At 36.6% G+C, this 18,351-nt stretch overlaps 1 protein-coding gene across 1 annotated transcript in view; it reads left to right on the top strand.

Annotated features, from left to right (window-relative positions):
• SNTG1 (syntrophin gamma 1) overlaps positions 1 to 18,351 on the top strand; it is a 503,809-nt gene that overhangs the window by 327,096 nt on the left and 158,362 nt on the right. Inside the window, exons 8-10 of the mRNA XM_067553875.1 lie at positions 830 to 932; positions 2,379 to 2,461; positions 16,761 to 16,891. Of these exons, the coding sequence (XP_067409976.1) occupies positions 830 to 932; positions 2,379 to 2,461; positions 16,761 to 16,891 (317 nt within the window). The remainder of the gene's footprint in view (positions 1 to 829; positions 933 to 2,378; positions 2,462 to 16,760; positions 16,892 to 18,351) is intronic.

Raw genomic sequence — 18,351 nt, 5'->3', positions numbered from 1 at the left:
AGTAGCTTCCACAGGGCTGCTCACAACCAGCATGCAAGCCTCACCCTGAGTGTCTGTGTGCAATTAGATCCTGCCAGCCACACGTTGGTTACACTCTGGCTCTCACCAGCCTTAGTTACACTGCAGGGTGATCCCAACACATCCCCAGTCCCAGATTTTCTTCCAGAAATGTATGTCCTGCACTGCCCAGCCCTTTCTTGGACAGGACAAATATATTAAGTTTGCTATTCTTTTAAGGGAATAATTTGCCTGCGTGTCTTGACCCAACACCTCTCTACTAGCTACAGGTCATTGCACTTCCATCCCGTTAGTCAGGAAATTAACTATTTTCAAAATGTGAAACATTTCAGAACTGAGAAATATTCTGTTGGTTAATACATAGTTCATGAATTGGCATGCTCTGTGTGTGTATCTTTTTTGCATTTACAAAATGTCTACAATGACACCACAACACAGTTGCATAGTCAGTTTTAGATACTGCTTCTAATATGTTGTGATCCTATCATCATTGCTTCTGTATGCCCAGTGCTACAGGGTGGGATTTACACACACAATTCCTGTAGATTTATGGGGAGCTCATGGAAGCTATGAATATAAAACCTCTGTGCATTTATGGGAAAGATTTACAAAGTAGCCCTTGATAAAAACAAAATTGTTTAAGAACACTGGAGAAGAGAATGTAGCAGGCTTCCTGGTTTTGGCTCTTTTTTTAGATGTCATGTAGTAAGTCCTAGATCAATCATGAGCTGTGTGAGATCACTTGGGTTTTATTTACAACTGTTACTGTCTCTTGAAAAATTTATTTATGTCGTCTGTATTGAATCTTCAGGTTCAGGTTCTTCGGAATGCAGGAGAAGAAGTGACCCTGACTGTGTCCTTTCTGAAAAGAGCACCTGCGTTTCTCAAATTGCCGCTGAATGAAGATTGTGCCTGTAAGCATTTATGACTAACTAAATGAAAAATCCATTCATTGTTCATGTGAACCTATATTGTTAGTTTCCAAATTTCCTGTGCACTGTCAGTGATTGACAGGAGCTGCTTCAGTCAGTTTTGTGGCCTGAATATAAACATTTGATATCACCATGTGCTATGTTGACATTCATTTCAAGCTAATGCTATCTTTCCTTTAGAAACAGGAGTCCCATACCCTGAGCTGGTGTGAATCAGCATAGTATTACTGAAATCAATAGATCTTCACCAGTTTACACAAGCTATGGTTTGGGCCCAAAGTATTTAAAGATCCTTTTTTGAAACAAAATTGAAAGGTTTTACATATTCTAAATGTGAAACTGAGATTGAACATCTACATTTTAAGGTCTTAACTTCTCAATTTAAATTTCATTCAGGGACTTTAGTGGAGATATAACTTTAACTTGAGATGAATATACTCTGGACTGAATAGTATTTTGTTTTAGTCAACAGAATTTTAGTTGACTAGTCCCAATGGGAGCTTGAAAGAGATGTATGGAAGCAGCTGCCTCCTTTTAATTATAATAAGTTATAATTGTTGGTAAGTCATTGTAGATAGCTACAGTATATCTGTGCATGTGTATCAGTGTGACTGTCTTTATTCACCCCTGATTATTTTCAGCTTCCTTCTTCAGAAAGCATAAAGATAATGTTTACTTTTTAATTTTAAAATTTTAAAATTTTGGTCTGAAACCTATTTAATGTGTGTGAACACACAGACACACTCACTTATATATAATATGTGTGTGTAAGAAATCTGTTCTAAAATATTCATTGTATATGCCTGAATTCATTATCAATTCCTTATTTTTCACAAATGTCGTACATTCAGTGTTTTTGTTTGCAACTGATCAAAATATTTTTGAAACTTTTTTCCATTGAAAAAAGTTGTCTTGTCAAAACCAGAATGTTCCATGAAACATTTCTGTTTCAATGATTGTTTTGCAGGAAGGTTTCTCAGTTCCAGGAAGAACTATTTTGCCTGCTCATTATAGGGCACTGATTGGAATGTACCACTAAAGCAGAGTGGGGACTTGAACCCTCACATCCCAATCCACTGCCTTACCACTGGGCTATTGAGTGAGAGTATGTTTTTTTACTAATCAGAGAATGAATTATGAATAGCTAATGCTCACAGTAATACTCTGTGAAAAATTCATAGGTTGACTATTGTTCATGTCAGTTATTCATTGCTAATTTTGAATAACAAATACATAAAAATCAGTCTGTCTGTGCATATTTCCTGTGATTTCCATATTTCAGTAATAAAAAGAGAAATAAATTGTTCTCTGTGAATAGCTCAGTTCTAGCCATGATAGTGCTTAGGACAAAAATATAATTGTTTAAATATGAACTCTAACATCAGGTAGTCTGGGACAATATTATATGCATGAATATTTTTATATTAGGTGTTCCTAGTGACCAAAGCAGTGGCACATCATCTCCTCTCTGTGACAGTGGTTTGCATCTCAACTACCATCCCAACAATACGGTAAGAGATTGTTTTACTTTTCAGTGCTAATTCATTAATGAGGTGACAAATAATATACCAGAAGTAGCATGGAAAAAATCTATAAAGTTAGAAGTATATGGGAATCATCTAAATAACACTGGATTTGGTTGGTAACTAAGAGTTTCCATTTAGTCTTGGACATATCTATAAAATTGTTGACTCATCTTGTTCTGAGGCACCCTCTACTGATCTTCAATTAAACTTGACTGAGTGTATAGAATAGTGAGGTAGGTACTATTTTTCATTTTTTCTGCCCTTTTTTGAAGAGTACCTGCCAAAGAGACAACATACTGCATGGTATGATTGACATGAGGCACATACAGAAGGTAATGGAATGTCAGTGTTGTATATTTAATGAAGTGGAACTGGCAGACGTTCCATTGCTATCTTAATCAGCTACTAGTGAGAAAACAGGTATTTTGAAATTAGAGAGCATTCTTATTGCATGTTTGTATAATCAAGTCATTTGTGTCCCTTGCATTTTAAATGCTTCTTATAAAAGTATGTGTAAGAAAAATTTAAGTCACTCTGGATGCTGCTGCTGAACTATAAAATAATTACAGTTAGTTGGGAATTTGTTGATTAAATGGTTTTCACCGGAAAATGCTTATTTGTCAATACTGAAACTGTTCACAGAAAAAGGTTGGATGTGACAATTTTCCTGGTTTTGAAAAGAAATTGAGACAAGTTTGAAATTGTCAAAACATCCCATTTTGACATTGTTGAAACACAAAAGTTCTGATTTTGGGTCAAAATGACCTTTCATTTCAAAATTTAAGTTAATTTATAGGGAAAAAGTAAAAAATTAAAATTAAACTTTTTGAAATTATCTAAATGAAATGTTTCATTGACACAATCTGAATTTTTTTCCAGATTTTTTTCCCATAATCATTTTTGAGGTTTCAACTGTCTGGTCTTATTTGGAATGGGATTATTTCTTTTAATTTTGAAAATTCCCCTGGGGTATTCCCCCAAACTCTAAAATTAATCCCACAAAACATACACAGCATATACAAAACAGAACATTGTTCAGCATTTATTCTTATTTCTATTTTAACACATAAACAAACAAAAAAATACCAGTTAATTATGAACACCCCTCCAAGAAAGCAAATCAACCACCATATTCCACATAAAAGAAATCTGTCCATAAAACCAAAATTTCCCCATCCCAGCTCTCTCGCTAAACCTGAAATAAAGATATCTGTCTGTTGGCCCCCTATATTGAGCTACATGGTATGGAAGAGAGCTGCTGAGCCAAGGAGAAACTATTTAGAGAAAGCAGTTACATAAAATCTTATCCTTTCTGCAGAAAACATCTTTGTGATTCATCAGTGCAGAAAATGGAACATGGACAGGAATGATGGAGATAAGGAGGCAAATCCTCAATTTGACATCAATGGAGCTATGACAATTTATACCAGCTGACTGTCAGGCTCTATGTATATACTTAATAATTGTATACGGAGACTGAGAGCACAGCAAGCCAAGGTGTGAATGTACAACACTCTAGCTACCATATGTGCTGTGTGGACCCTGCTACTGCCCACTAAAAGTTCCATAGTGCAGTTTGACATACTGCTAGTTCAAACCACAGTACATCAAAGCAAGCTAGGGGACTTTTAGTGCACGGTACCAGGGTCCATGCAGCCTGTCAGTGAGCAGCAAGCTACATTCACACCCTGCACATTCACACTCTCTGGCTTGCTGTGCACTGACTGCGTAGTTAAGCCAATGGAGTGACAGGGATTTTGTATGTTTGTCTCCTTACATTTGGTGACCTTTGTAATTAGAGCTCGGCAAACTGATTCATATAAAATGAAAACTCTTCTGGACTTTCTCCCAAACCTTGATCTGAACTCAAACCATGCTTTCGTTGTCACTTCTAAAAGCTCATTTTCTGTTGCAATCAAATGAAGATTATATTTTATAAGGTGGAATATTTAAGTGTATCTTTCTGCCTGTTTCTTAAAGAGGGTGTATTTTAAATTTCATTACTTAGCATCACAAAAGTGTGACTTAGCATCACAAAAGAATGAGAAACTGTCATTTAAAGATTAAAATCTACAGATAAATGTTTAGATTAATATTCAGAGATGCCTCTGGAGAGTATGGTACACTTTCTTCACAACGTAGGAGAAGACAAATGAATATAAAGTGAGGTTTTTTTATGCAGGAAAAACAAAGTATTGGTCCCTTTATTCAGTCCTTGAAGGTAATATTTGACATGTAATAATCTTTCTGATGTGTTTCAAACAACTCATGAGTGGGTTTCATATGCTAAGCAAGAATTTGCACCTGGAATAATCCTTTATAAATCATACAGCATATTACCAGTAATATTATAAACCACTATATATGCCATATAATATCAGAATTTGAATTGAAAAGATAAGTGCTTATAAGCACTCCACCCTCAAGCCACTTTTGAAGCCACGATTGAATTCTGACTTCATTGGAACTCTGCACTGACAAACAAGTCTGCCTCCATGGATTAGACTTCAAGATCAGGCCTTAGTGCTGGTCAAAGCGTATTTAAAAATACATTCATGAGTAAATGTTGGTGACTTTGCTCCTCTGCTATTTGAGAGGATCCCTTTATTTGTGCTATGGAGACTTCAAGTTCATAAAAATATTTAACAATTTGTGGAAATACTTGTGAAACTTTGGATATTTGTATTTATTCAAAAATATATACTAGGAGGTGTTTGCTGTTCTTCATTCCTTATCTGTTATTCTCCTGTGTAAAAGCTTACAGGGAGCAGAAAACAATTCCTTGTGACAAATCACAAGCCATGAATATTGTAACTAAACCATTACTGCACTACACATAGGCTGAACATTTTTGCCAAATTTTGCCCATTTTTAAAAAATTGATGAATACTTATGAATAACCAATGAATGGGGGGAAGGGTTACATTTGCAACAAACATTATTCACAAAAAATAATTCAACTTAATCGGGTCTATAATGAAACTCTGGTTGTACGGCTACCAAAATAACTGCAGCCTAATTTCAACCAGAGGTTTTCATAGAATATTTGTGCTGCATCCAACTGCAAAATTATTTTGGAGAGTAAAATAGTAAAACATATTGTAATATGTTTGGTTTTTAAATATGGTTAAAATGAGCTTTTTTCACATGTGTTGACTGGTATGCCATTTAATAGTACATCACAACTTATGAAGGATGAATGTCAAAAACACAGTGGTTCAGGGAACCACCTAAGATATTACATCTTTATCACATTCACTTCTGCCTGTGAAATTGGGCTAGAAATTTTCTTTTTCTTTTTTCTTTTTTTTCTTTTTGTGATTGATTTTTTTAAAAAAATGGAAATACAAATGACAGCATGTGTGAGATAAATGACTTTTTGTATGCTAACATCCTTCTTCTCCCGTGGGTGGAAACTGAAGATGCTTTAATACATCTGATTTCCCCTGTGTGTCTCATTTGTTCCTCTTCTATTCCAATGGAGAAAAATTAGGTGCCTACAGCGGTGGCTGTGTGAAGGGTATGAGCTAGCCTAGCTAAGATGTACCAATTTATCCTCTCCCTCATATAAAAGCATCTGTATGGGGCACCCAGACTTGCAAATTGGGAATAAACTTGTAATTTGGAAAAACTGGCTGAGCAAAGGGCATCATATGGATTTCCCAAATAGTCATTTATGAGGGCTTTGCCTCTGCTAACACTGAAGTAGCATTATGACCTCCCACCTCAGTGGAGAGGCAGTACTTACAATCAGGATACATGCTAACATATCAATTTTGCCCTGACACCCTAGAACTGCCATAGACCCCAGAGCTACTGGGAACTTATGGAAGCATTTCATGTCCACTGTATATGCTTTATGAATGAAGAGAAGATCCATTAGGCTGGAGTTATTTGTGAAAGCATAAGAAGAGGATTTATCATAGCCCTTAAAAGTATGCACTGGCAGAGCATAATATGTAATGCTAAAAATACCTCTTTGGATTCCAGATTATGCTCAGTACAGCAAAATATCTTATTCAAAATGTGTTGAATGCCACAAAGTTTGCATGAGATACTGGCCTTATTTCTGTTATTTATTGGCACTATAATAAAGAAAAGGTATCCTGATGCACATGCTATGGAACAGTCTAACCATCAGGTAACTGTGCAAAGAGGTGCAAACCAGTTTAAACAGTGCTCAACTTCAACCACCAAACCTCTGCTGAAAATTATATCCTAGGATATTTACCTGTTAAACTGAGTTTAATTCTGCAACAAATACTTTGGTTCTTGAGAGCTGCAATGATCACCAAGTGCATGATTTTACAAAAATGGAAGAGTAGGCTTATGCCCAGAATAGACCAGTGATATTCAGACCTCCCTGGATCAGCAGCCAACTAACTGAGTCTCTGAGTTGTTATGCTTCCTTGTGGTGGGCGGTGGAGCTGAGATAAGCAGAGAATACTTGGTATAAAATGTCATTTGCTAGGCAAAGCAAGAGCTGTGAACAGAAGCAGCTCACATGAGAACTTTGGAGGGAGTTGAGAGAGGGAGTGTGAGAAGCTTTCCTTCCAGGTTCAGCACCACATGTGATACCAAGATGCCCAGCGATGAAATGGTGATGGCCTGCAATGGATGTACTATGTTCTCTTTCCTGCCGGAAGCCAGAAAGGATTCCTTGTGCATGAAGTGCATGTTGGTGGCTGTGTTGAAGGGAAAATGTCTTGGATTGGAGGCATGAGTTGAGGCATTAATGAGAATCGGAGAACTTGAGGAGTTCCTAGACAGCCAGGTTCAGGAAACACCACTACTCCAGGTTCAAAGAAGAATGGAGGTGGCTACCAAGGAATTGGGGAAAGGAAGTTAGAGAGGAGGCCTGGCGATTCATAGCCATGAGAAGCAAGAGTTTGTGGTGGCATTCTACATTGATGGAAACAGATGGAGATAAGCAGGCTGAGGCCACGAGAGAAGCTAGAAACAGAAGGAATTCTAAACGGCTAGAAGTTTCAAATTGAAGCAAGGTCTTCAATGTGGAAACTGTGGAAGATACCTCTCAAGATCCAACAGGAGATGAAGAGATATATGTACCATGCATGTGGGTGGCAGCTCAGCCCAACCTGTCAGAAAGTGAAGCTTGCTCTCAAAGAATTTTCCAACCATCCAAGAAAGACAGACTATCCTTGTTGGAGTTTAAATACTCTGAAGAAGTGAAAGAACATTTTGCAAGGACCACTGGACAACAGGACAATGCACTGCCTTCCCAGAGCCATGAGACATCACTCGAAAATTGGATAGGCTTCTGAAGTCAATGGGCAAGGATCCATTTAATGATGATTCCTATCAGCGCTAATGACATTGAGTTGTGGGATATCTTGCAGATAATAGCTGACTTCAGGGAACTCGGAAGTGTGTTGAAGAGGAAAATGTCTAAGCAATCTTTTCTGAGATCCCTCCCATCCCACAAGCAAAGGAAGACAGAAAGCAGATGATAGGTGGTGTAGAATGGAGAGTTTTGGTTTTGTGGAACATCGATCCACCTTCTATAGCGAGAAGGGGCTGTATAATTTGGATGACGTCCACCTCATTAGAACGGGAACTAATCTTTTCAGGGACAGGCTGCTTAAAGTAGTCAGGATAGCATTAAACTAATAGCAAAAGGAGAGGACAAAAACAAGGAAGATGTGTGAACTCTGCAAAAAATTGATATGCTGAGAACAAGAGAGAGGGAATGAATATCTTTTATTGGACCAACTTCTGTTGCTGAGAGAAACAAGCTTTTGAGCTTACACAGAGCTCATCTTCAGGTCTGGGAAACATACTCAGTGTGTCACAGCTAAATACAAGGTGGAACAGATTGTTTAGCATAAGTAGTTAACACATATTTCAAGAGGCCGTTCAAGGTGAAGTGGCCCATTAACACCCTTCCAGTCATAGGCGTGAAAGAAGGGGGAAAACAGCAGCTGAGATGGGGGGTTGTTAGTGGGTTATAGATTGTTGTAATAAGCCATAAATGAGTGTGGCTTTTCAGTCCATGGTTTTTAGTGTCTAGCAAAGTTATGAATTTAAGCTCCCAGGCTCATCTTTGGAAAGTGTTGTGCAGGTTTCCTTTGAGGATGAAGACTGGTAGGTCACATACAGAGTGATTGCTTTGTTAAAAGTGTTCATCCACAGGTGATATGGTGTGTTTGTCTTTTTATCATTTTCCCATGTGAGTTCATTCCAGAGTGTAGTGATTGTATGGTTCCCCCCACTGTTGTTGGGGCATTGAGTGCACTGATGAGGTATGCCACATATTGTGATAGGCATCTCTAGGACTCATGGATTTTGAAAAGTGTCTTGTGGGGGATGTTGATCATTGTAGCAGTGGAGATATGTTTGCAGGTTTTGTATCTGTTGTTCTGGCAGGGTCAAGTGCTGCTTTGAGTTGGTGTGTCCTAGTGTGTGGGGAGCTTGCTTTGTATGATGAGCTTGGAGAGGTTGGGGAATTTTTTGAAGGCCAGAAGAGGGATTCAGGAAAGATTTCCTTCAGGATTGGGGTCCACATTGACTATGGGTTATAGTTCTTTGTTGGTACCCAGTATGGATTCCAGTTTGGGGTGGTAGGTGACAACTAGGGGTGGGTGATCAGAAGGTTTTATTCCTGTATTGAAGCAGATTCTCTTGGGGTATGTGGGTGATCTGTTCAACTATGTGATCTACTTTCCTGGTGGAGTGTCCTTGTTTGATAAAGGCAGTTTCAAGTATGTTAAGGTGCATATCCTAGACTTTCTCCTCAGAGCATACTTTGTAGTATATGAATGCCTGGCTGTAGATAACAGAGTTCTTGGTGTGTTTGGGGTGGTTGCTGGATCTGTGAAGGAAGGTATGGTGGTCCACGGATTTCTTGTATTTAGTTGTCTGTAGGGTTCTGTTGTTGAAGCTGACTGTGGTGTCCAAGATGCTGATGCTTAATGTGGGACTATTCCAAAGAGAGTTTAATGAACATGTGGTTGTTGAAGTTGTGGTAGAAATCTATGTTGAGAACAAAATTAGTTACAGAATCAAAGGATGTGAAGAGAAGTCATTTTTTATTGCCTATATACCAATGCTAAAATGTTAGGTAACATACGAGAGGAATTAGAATTGCTCATTTATGAGCATTAATTCTATCTAATTGGTATTACTGAATCCTGGTGGAATGATTCATACTATTGGAATATTAAAATCAATGGTTACAACCTTTTAAGGAAGGATCCAGTGAGCAAAAGGGGAGAGGGAGTGGCAGTCTGTTGAAAATAGCATTACCTGTTTCCAAGTCACTCATTACACAGAAGAAAATGATCTTGAATGTTTATGGTTCAAGGTCCTAACAGATAAAGCACATGGTTAGGGTATTAATTTGTATCTTCTGCAGACCTCCAAAACACACTAGGGAACAGGATGATCGCCTCTTTACACACCTACCTATAATTTTTAGGGGAAAATAAAGCTTCATGATCGTGGGGGACTTCAATTTGAGTGACACATGCTGGAGGTCTCATGCTACCAGTACTAAAAGATCCTTATAACTTTTAAACATTTATAGATGACAATTTCCTAACTCACAAAGTATTACAGCCAACATAGAGGAATTCTTTATTAGTCTGTGTCTCAACAAATAAAGAGAAACTGATGACAGAACTAAAGATTAATGGTAGCTTAGGTACAAGTGATCATGACTTGATCACATTTATAATTTGCAAACAGAATAAAGTCCAAACCAGTAATATATATACTTTGTGCTTTAATAGAACCAGTTTCACAAAGCAGAAAACAATTATGAGCCAGATCAGCTGAGAGGAAGAATTTAATCAGAAAAATGTGTACGATAATTGGGAATCATTTAAGAACCCCTGAGTAGATGCCTATAAAGCTGCAACACCATAATTGAGAGAGAAGGCTATATTGCTTAAAAAACTGACCTAGTTTAGCGGGGAAGGCAGTAATATATAAAAGATGGAAAAATGGGGAATTTGATAGTAAATCAATATTAATCTGAAGTTAGGAATTGTAGAAAATTGATAAGGGACACAAGGAAAAATCTATGACCAGCAGATGCAAGGACAATAAGAAGGAGTTTTTAAAAAAAATATATTAAGAACAAAAAGAATCCTGACAATGGTGTTGATCCATTATTAGATGGAAATGGTAGAATTATCAGTAATAATGCAGAAAAGGCAGAATGGTTTGATAAATATTTCTGTTCTGTATTTGGGGAAAAACAGATGAGGTAGTCTTATCATATGATGATAACACTCTTCCCATTCCATTAGTATCTCTGGAGGATGGCAAACTGCATCTACTAAAGTTAGAAAATTTTAAACGAGGAGGTCCAGATAACTTGCAGCCAAGAGTTTTAAGATTGCTGGCCAAGAAGCTTTCTGGGGAATTAATGCTGATTTTCAATAAGTCTTGGAGCACTGGGAAAGTTCCAGAATATTGCAGGAAAGTTAATGTTGTTCCAATTTATAAAAGGGATGACCTGGGTAATTATAGGTCTATCAGCCTGACATCGATTCCTGGCTAGATAATGGAGCAGCTGATATGGGACTTGATTAATAAAGAATTAAAGAAGGGTAATGTCATTAATGTAAATCAACATGGGCTTATGGAAATAGATTTTGTCATATTAACTTGATATCTTTTTTGATGACATTAAAAGTTTGGTTGATAAAGGTAATAATGTAGATGTAATATATTTAGACTTCTGTAAGACGTTTGTTTGGTACTGCATGATATTCTGATTACAAAACTAGAAAGATATAAAATTAATATGGCACACATGGATATGGATTAAAAACTGGCTAACTGATAGGTCTTAAAATGTAGTTGTAAATGGGGAATCCTTAGTGAGGAAGTGTATTTCCAGTGGGGTTCCACGTGGATTGGTTCTTGACCCTATGCTATTTAACATTTTTGTCAATAATCTGGAAGAAAACATAAAATCATCACTGATAAAGTTGGCAGATAACACACAAATTGGGAAGTGGTAAATAATGAAGAAAATAGGTCACTGATTCAGAGTTATCTGGATCACTTGTTTAACTGGATGCAAGCAAACAACATATTTTAATATGGTTAAATATAAATGTATACATTTAGGAACAATGAATGTAGGCCCTACTTACAAGATGGGGGACTCTATCCTGGGAAGAAGTGACTCTGAAAAAGATTTGGGGATCATAGTGGATGATGAACTGAAGATGAGCTTCCTGTGTGACACTGTGGCCAAAAGAGAAATTCTGGGTTTCATAAAGGGGGGAATATCAAGTAGCAGTAGAGAGATTATTTTACCCCTATATTTGACAATGATGTAACTGCAGCTGGAATATTGTGTCCCGTTCTGGTGTCCATAATTGAAGAATTATTTTGAAAATTGGAGAGGGTTCAGAGAAGAGCCATGAGAATGGTTAAAGGATTAGAAAGCATGCCTTATAATGATAGAGTCAAGGAGCTCACTGTATTTAACTCAACAAAAAGAAGATTGAGGGGTGACTTGATAACAGGCAATAGTATGTACACGGGGAACAAATATTTAATAATGGGCTCTTCAGTCTGGGAGAGAAAGGAATAACAAAATCCAATTAAAACTAGACAAATTAAGACTGAAAAGTAGGTGTAAATTTTTAATGGTGAGAGTAATTAACCATTGGAACAATTTATCTAGGGTCATGGTGGATTCTCCATCCCTGATCATTTTTAAATCAAGATTGGATGTTTTTGTAAAAGATATGCTCTAGGAATTATTTTGTGGAAGTTCTATTATATAGAAAGTCAGACTAGATGATCACGGTGGTCCCTTCTGGCCTTGGAATCTATGAATCTAGGAAGAAATTTGGACCCCATTTTTAGATTCATTTGGATAAAAGACTTTCAGACTGTGGAAAGAATGCCAGACCTCCATTCCACCTAACTCCTCCTCCTTTTTCTCCCCTCCCTTGTTCCTTTTTCCCTTCTGTATCCTATTTTCCATCTTCCTATTTTACTACTATAATCCGCACCCTAAAGTGTTATGTATATATAGCATTACTTGGTTTTGTTTTTTCTGGCCTTGCATATTTGAGGAGCTGTAAAATTAAATAATTCTACTGGAGATTCCAGAAAATGTGTGGTATTTGGAAACATAAGGGCAAGAGATATGCTGAGAACAGGCTCAGAAATTAAAGTTTCAGAATTTCCTGCTTCTGGACGTACAAGAAATATATCACAGCTAGGCTTTTCCTGACACATTTGACATTTCTGCATCTGGTCCCAGTAAGTAGCCAAAATTCACAAGAAATGAGGAGGGAAAAGTTTAGAAGTTATCCATTAGTTCATAGCTTAAAATAGCTTTTGGTGGGTTTTATTGTTTATTTTTATTCTAGGTAGTTTATTCATTCCTTAATTAAAACTAAAAACATCAATGCTGATTGTGACAGAAATACAAAGAGAAGGATTAATCTGATCTGGAATATCGGAAATGAAGCAGTTTGATTGTATAAAAGGAGTGAGTGAATGTGTGTGAGAGAGGGAGAGAGCACAACTGGCTGTACATAAGTTTATCAGTGTATTTTTCCCCCCTCTTCCCTCAATGTCCAGATTCGTACATAAATCTTTAGCGAGCAGGTGCACCTTGTAATTTTCCAGTGTGTGATTTCTGTGTAAGAGCTGCAGAGTGCCAAAGCTTTAAAAACTCAAGCTCCCAGACCAGCTTTATCTTTATAAAAACCTTTTCATGTGGAGAAATAATAGTAGGTGTAAACAACAATTTTGCTTGAAAAGGATGAATTTATAAACAAAGTCAACAGCTGAGGGATCAAACCCATGCCCATTAGATTTACAAACAATGACTGAAATGTCAATGGAGTGTTCTCTGTGCTTTGATAAGCATTGATCAGGAATCCACTTTTCGAATGTAGCTGGACCATGGAAAAATAATTGGTGTGCAAAAGTAGGATTGTATTTAATGTTATAATCCCAGATCCTCACATGCACTAGAACTCTATTTGGTTTTAACCGGTATTTGTGCTCACTTAATCCCATAACTGGCTCCTAGAAAAATTAAGGTCAACATTAGGGGTACTCTAAAGTTCTCTGGCTTGCAACAGCCCCTGAGAGGCAAATTCTGAAAGCTGCATATTACAGGAATACAGTGCTATTTAGGATATTTTCTTGTCCCCATGCTGAGGGCTGTGAGGGATGATGCCATAGACTTGAACATCACCTAGGATTCACACCCAATGGGACTGGGAAAATTATCAGCTACATGTTTAAAACAGTTTTGTGGTGTAGTTTTCTGCTGCCAGAGTAGGAGCCAGGAGCTGGTCCTCATGCAAACATGCAAACAACGATCATGTAAACTGTAGATTTATAAGATATGAATTTATTATCTCTATTGAAAGACAAATACATGTTTCAGTAGAAAATAAACAATTCAATTGCGAGCATTGCTGTCTTAGATTAATTTTCATCTGGAAATTCACTGTAGCCTCTCCTGTAAAATATACCCTTATTTCAAAGTTACAAAGTTAAAATGGCTTTCTTGTGCATATGCATTACAATACATGATTACACATAATTTCCCTAATGCAATAAATATATCTCTTAACTTTCCACAACTTTAGATACAAGATACATCTTCTAATGTTTGTATGCCTTGTAGAGAGAATCATGGAAGTCATTTATATGCAAGATAATGAATGAATGACTCCTGCTGAGTCCTGCCTCATTTACTGTAGGTCTTAATAGGTTCACCTTTCAGTAAAAATACTGTACAACACATTTCATTATCTGAGTTTGTAATTATATAGTGTACAGTATAACATATAGACCAAAGGAGCAGAGACAAGGTTGCTCAGGAAATCTAAATATACATTTCCTGTCTTTTGAAGTTTGAACCGTGTATCCCTAATTATGGAATTTTACAGAGTTTTTCCTTTTAAAAACAAAAGTTTATAATTTGGAGATATTTGTGCAGTCACCTTTAGAAAACCTTAATTTATGCCAGGGACTCGATGATTCACTTCTATTGTTCAGTGGTCACCTTAGGAAATGTGCTTCAGTCAATACACACTTTATGAATGAGTCACCAGCAAAAAGCTTCCCCTAGACCCAAACCAAATAACTTAGTGGATGGATATGAAACAACGTCAATAACCAATGACCTGAATCTTAATGGAGTGTTCTCTAAGCTTTTAACAAGCATTGATTAGGAACCCACTTTTCAAGTATAACTGGTCCATGAAAAAATCATTTGTGTCTGAGTGTCTGCTATGGTCTGATAAAAATATTTTTGATTTGGCTGGATTTTTAAAACACAAATTCTGTCTCCATGGAATATGTTTAATGATAAGGGTTCTTTCACTAATGAACTCCCTCCATTCTTCTGCCACTACACATGTGTACATAACATAGACCTCTATTTTACCGTGTGAGTTACACACATAGAATGGGGGATTGATGCAAACAGTATGACATTCTGTGGTCCTGTATCTTAGTATGAGTTATATCTTATTCACAATTACCATGAATCTAGTGAAACTGGTGGACTGGAGAGTATATTGAAAACAATATTAAGCAGAAATAGATTTATTACACATTATGCAATTAGTAATTAAAAGGCTGTTTTCACTAAGTAAATTACCACACATAGGTGTAACTCAAAGTATATTGGGTTCTTGGTAGACAGAAAGGACAGTGGTTACTGGTTCCATCACTGATATGTAGTGAATGGTGTAGGAGTAACAAGGATCCCTGCCTTGTTCAGAAACAGGTTAAATATAGTATATGATCATGTGACACAGTATGACTAGAGGACTGGTGATTGCTGTAGTTAATATTGTCTATGTGTTTCCATTTTAGCCCCTTTTTCATTCTTAACTTTCTGAAACTTTCACTAGGTCTGGGGTGAAATCCTGGCCCCTCTGAAGTAAAGAGGAATTTTACCATTGACTTCAGTGAGGCCTAAATTCCACCCTGGTCTCAGATTAAAGAGTGTTGTGGGGGCTTTTTTTGTTTGTTTTATGTAAATAGTTCTGCTGTTCTTGACTAAGAATAGAGAAAGGGATAATATAAATCTCTCATTTATAATAATGTAATTCTTACAATTATTATTAGTGGTAGTTGTAATATTACAGTTGCCCCAAAACACCTCAACTCAGGGATTTGTGTCCAATAGTGTTAGGCACAGTACAAGATTTTATTTAAAAGACAATGCTTGCCCCAAAGATATTCTTCAGCATTTTGGTAATAACTCAGTGTGAAGGACTAAGGGTAGAAACCTGAACTTTGAAAAGGAAATTATTCTTGTAGAAAATTGCCTTGGAGTGTCCTAGTAAAATGTATTGTATTGTGTAGGTCAAGAGAGCATGTATAAAACACATGTACACGCGCGCACATACACACACTCACAGACTGCTCCCTGTGAAGATATCATTCTGTTTGCTTTATTTTAATGTCATTTTTATTTATATTCATAGGATCCTAGAAACATAGGGCTGAAAGGGACCTTGAGAAGTCAACAAACCCTCTGCACTGAGGCAGGATCAAGTAAACCTAGACCATGCCTGACTGGTGTTTGTCCAACCTGTTTTTAAAAACCTCCAGTGATGAGGATTCTGCAAGTTCTCTTGGAAGCTTATTCCAGAGCTTAAATACCCTTATAATTAGCAAGTTTTCCCCCCTAATATTGACCCTAAATCTTCTTTGCTGCATATTGGTATAACACATGACAAGTAAAAGGAATATGGTGACCCCTCGAAGTAGAAGACATTTTACAGTTTGGTACTAAAGCAATTGCAGGTTGCCAAGCATGGCAGTTTCAGAATATTTGTGAAATACTATGAGAAAAGCCACAATGTGGCATTTTAAATAGCTACTTTTATATTCAATACTTAAAAATATTGTACTATACATTTGAATTTTGAACACCTTCCTTGGCTATTCATTGCAATAACATAATTCAATAATATGCAGTTCTGTTCTTTTGTTTTCCCCAGTCTTTTGATATGCATTTTCATACTTTACAATGTAGAGTATTGGTTGGGGGCAGGAGGGTGGGAGATGGCAGTTCCTCCAACCATATTTGGGTGAGTAGTTTTAGTTTTTCTTTTGCAGTCAAATGTTGGGGGCGGGGGAAGAAGCTTGGATTCTCTCCACAGCTTACTAAACCTGATAAAACTGAATTTTCAGAAATGTCTTTATTATATTAAACAAGGTACCAAATACATGAAGGAAAAATGTATCTCTCTATAGTAGATAATTATGATAAAGGCCAAAATTCAAAAGTGTTTAACATTTCTTCCAGGATACGCTATCATGTTCTTCATGGCCAACATCACCAGGGCTTAGGTGGGAGAAGAGGTGGTGTGATCTTCGATTAATCCCACTCCTTCATTCCCGGTTTTCCCAGTACCTCCCAGGATCAGATTTGTGCAGGTAAATAAGTATGTATGCTTGAAATTTGTCTTGCCTATGGATAGATATAATCTTAATGGTAATTTACTAAATCAGCACTTTAGTTGAAAATAGTCATGGGCCATAGAGCTACTTTCAGTCCTCTGACTACCTGTCACAGCTTAGTTTAATGATTCCACTGTTGATAGTAGCTCTCAAGCCAGTATTAATAGAAATCAACAAGGAAGCTGAAAAATAGTAATCATGCTTGAAAGTCTTCCCAAATATTTTGCATTTAAGTTGATTTATGTACAGGAATCTTATAAAACAATGATAATAAGCACATAAACATTTTAATGGCCTGAACACTTAGATATCATTACTGTCAGCTCTACCAGCAACATACAACAATAGAAATTTTCTAGTAGCTGTCAGTATAAATTTTAATCTGGTAACTAGCCAGTACATTTCTATACTTCAATCTACCACCTATAACTTGTTCTTAAGCATGTAGGAATCACAGGAATTAAAATACAAAATTCTGATGCCAATGGTAACAAATCAGTTACCATATAGACTTCACAATTGTCCACTATTCGTGACTAGACCTGAGTAAATATTTATTTTTTGGTTCAGCGGCTAAACCAAAAAACTCTGGTTTGATCAAATCCTAATTTGTTTTGGGTCAAGTAAAATATTTCCCTTTGTTTTCAGGTGGTTTTCCTTTTTTATTTATTTATTGATTGTTTGTTTGTTTGTTAAATCTAGGTAAATTTTTAAATGAAACATCATTTAAAAATGAAAAATCAAAATACGTTGTTTGGAAATGTAAGAATGTGTTGACTCTTTTGCAATTTTTCACCCATTTCCTTTTTTTCCAAAATTATTTGCCAAAATTTGAACTAACTAAATTCGCCAACAGTTTCAGTTGAACCAGCTCTTTGATTTTACCTGCTCTATTCCTGACATCAGCTTCATTTTCTCTTCTTTCTCAATGCTTATGGCGGAAAAGGATATGGGTTACTCTTCATTAGTAGGTAGTGATGGATGTTTTGTGAGAAAAAGAGAGAAAGCATTTTAAAAATACAAATAAAACAGGGACAGGAAACTTTTCTGGGAAAATAGAAGGCATGCTATTACTCTAGTCAAATTTGAACACTGCTCTGCTTTAAACTGAACTAAGCAATTGAATTCAGGGGGGACTGCTCACATGGTTAGAGTTAAGCATGCATGTAACTAGTTTTTGGATCTGGAGCCTTAAAGTTTAATTTTGAACATTGACAAAATACAATTATTTTCTATTCTTTTGGTTCTAATGCTTACTATTCATAGACATATTTCATGCGTAGGCACAGCATATTTCTTTTAAGAAAGTAACCATACATCTGAAAGTCAAGTCAAGCCCATGATTTCCAGAAAATAAATTTGAGTATGTTTAGTTCAAACTAAGGATGCTTTGTATTTTCATCCCAGAATAATTACACAGTCTCCCTGTATCCTCC

Source organism: Emydura macquarii, unplaced genomic scaffold, assembly GCF_026122565.2.
Source record: "Emydura macquarii macquarii isolate MOO-44397 ecotype Brisbane River unplaced genomic scaffold, CSIRO-AGI_Emac_v2 contig_1477, whole genome shotgun sequence".
Classification (NCBI taxonomy): domain Eukaryota; kingdom Metazoa; phylum Chordata; order Testudines; family Chelidae; genus Emydura; species Emydura macquarii.
The sequence above is the reverse complement of the archived record's forward strand: the minus strand, read 5'-3'. Positions and strand labels throughout refer to the sequence as shown.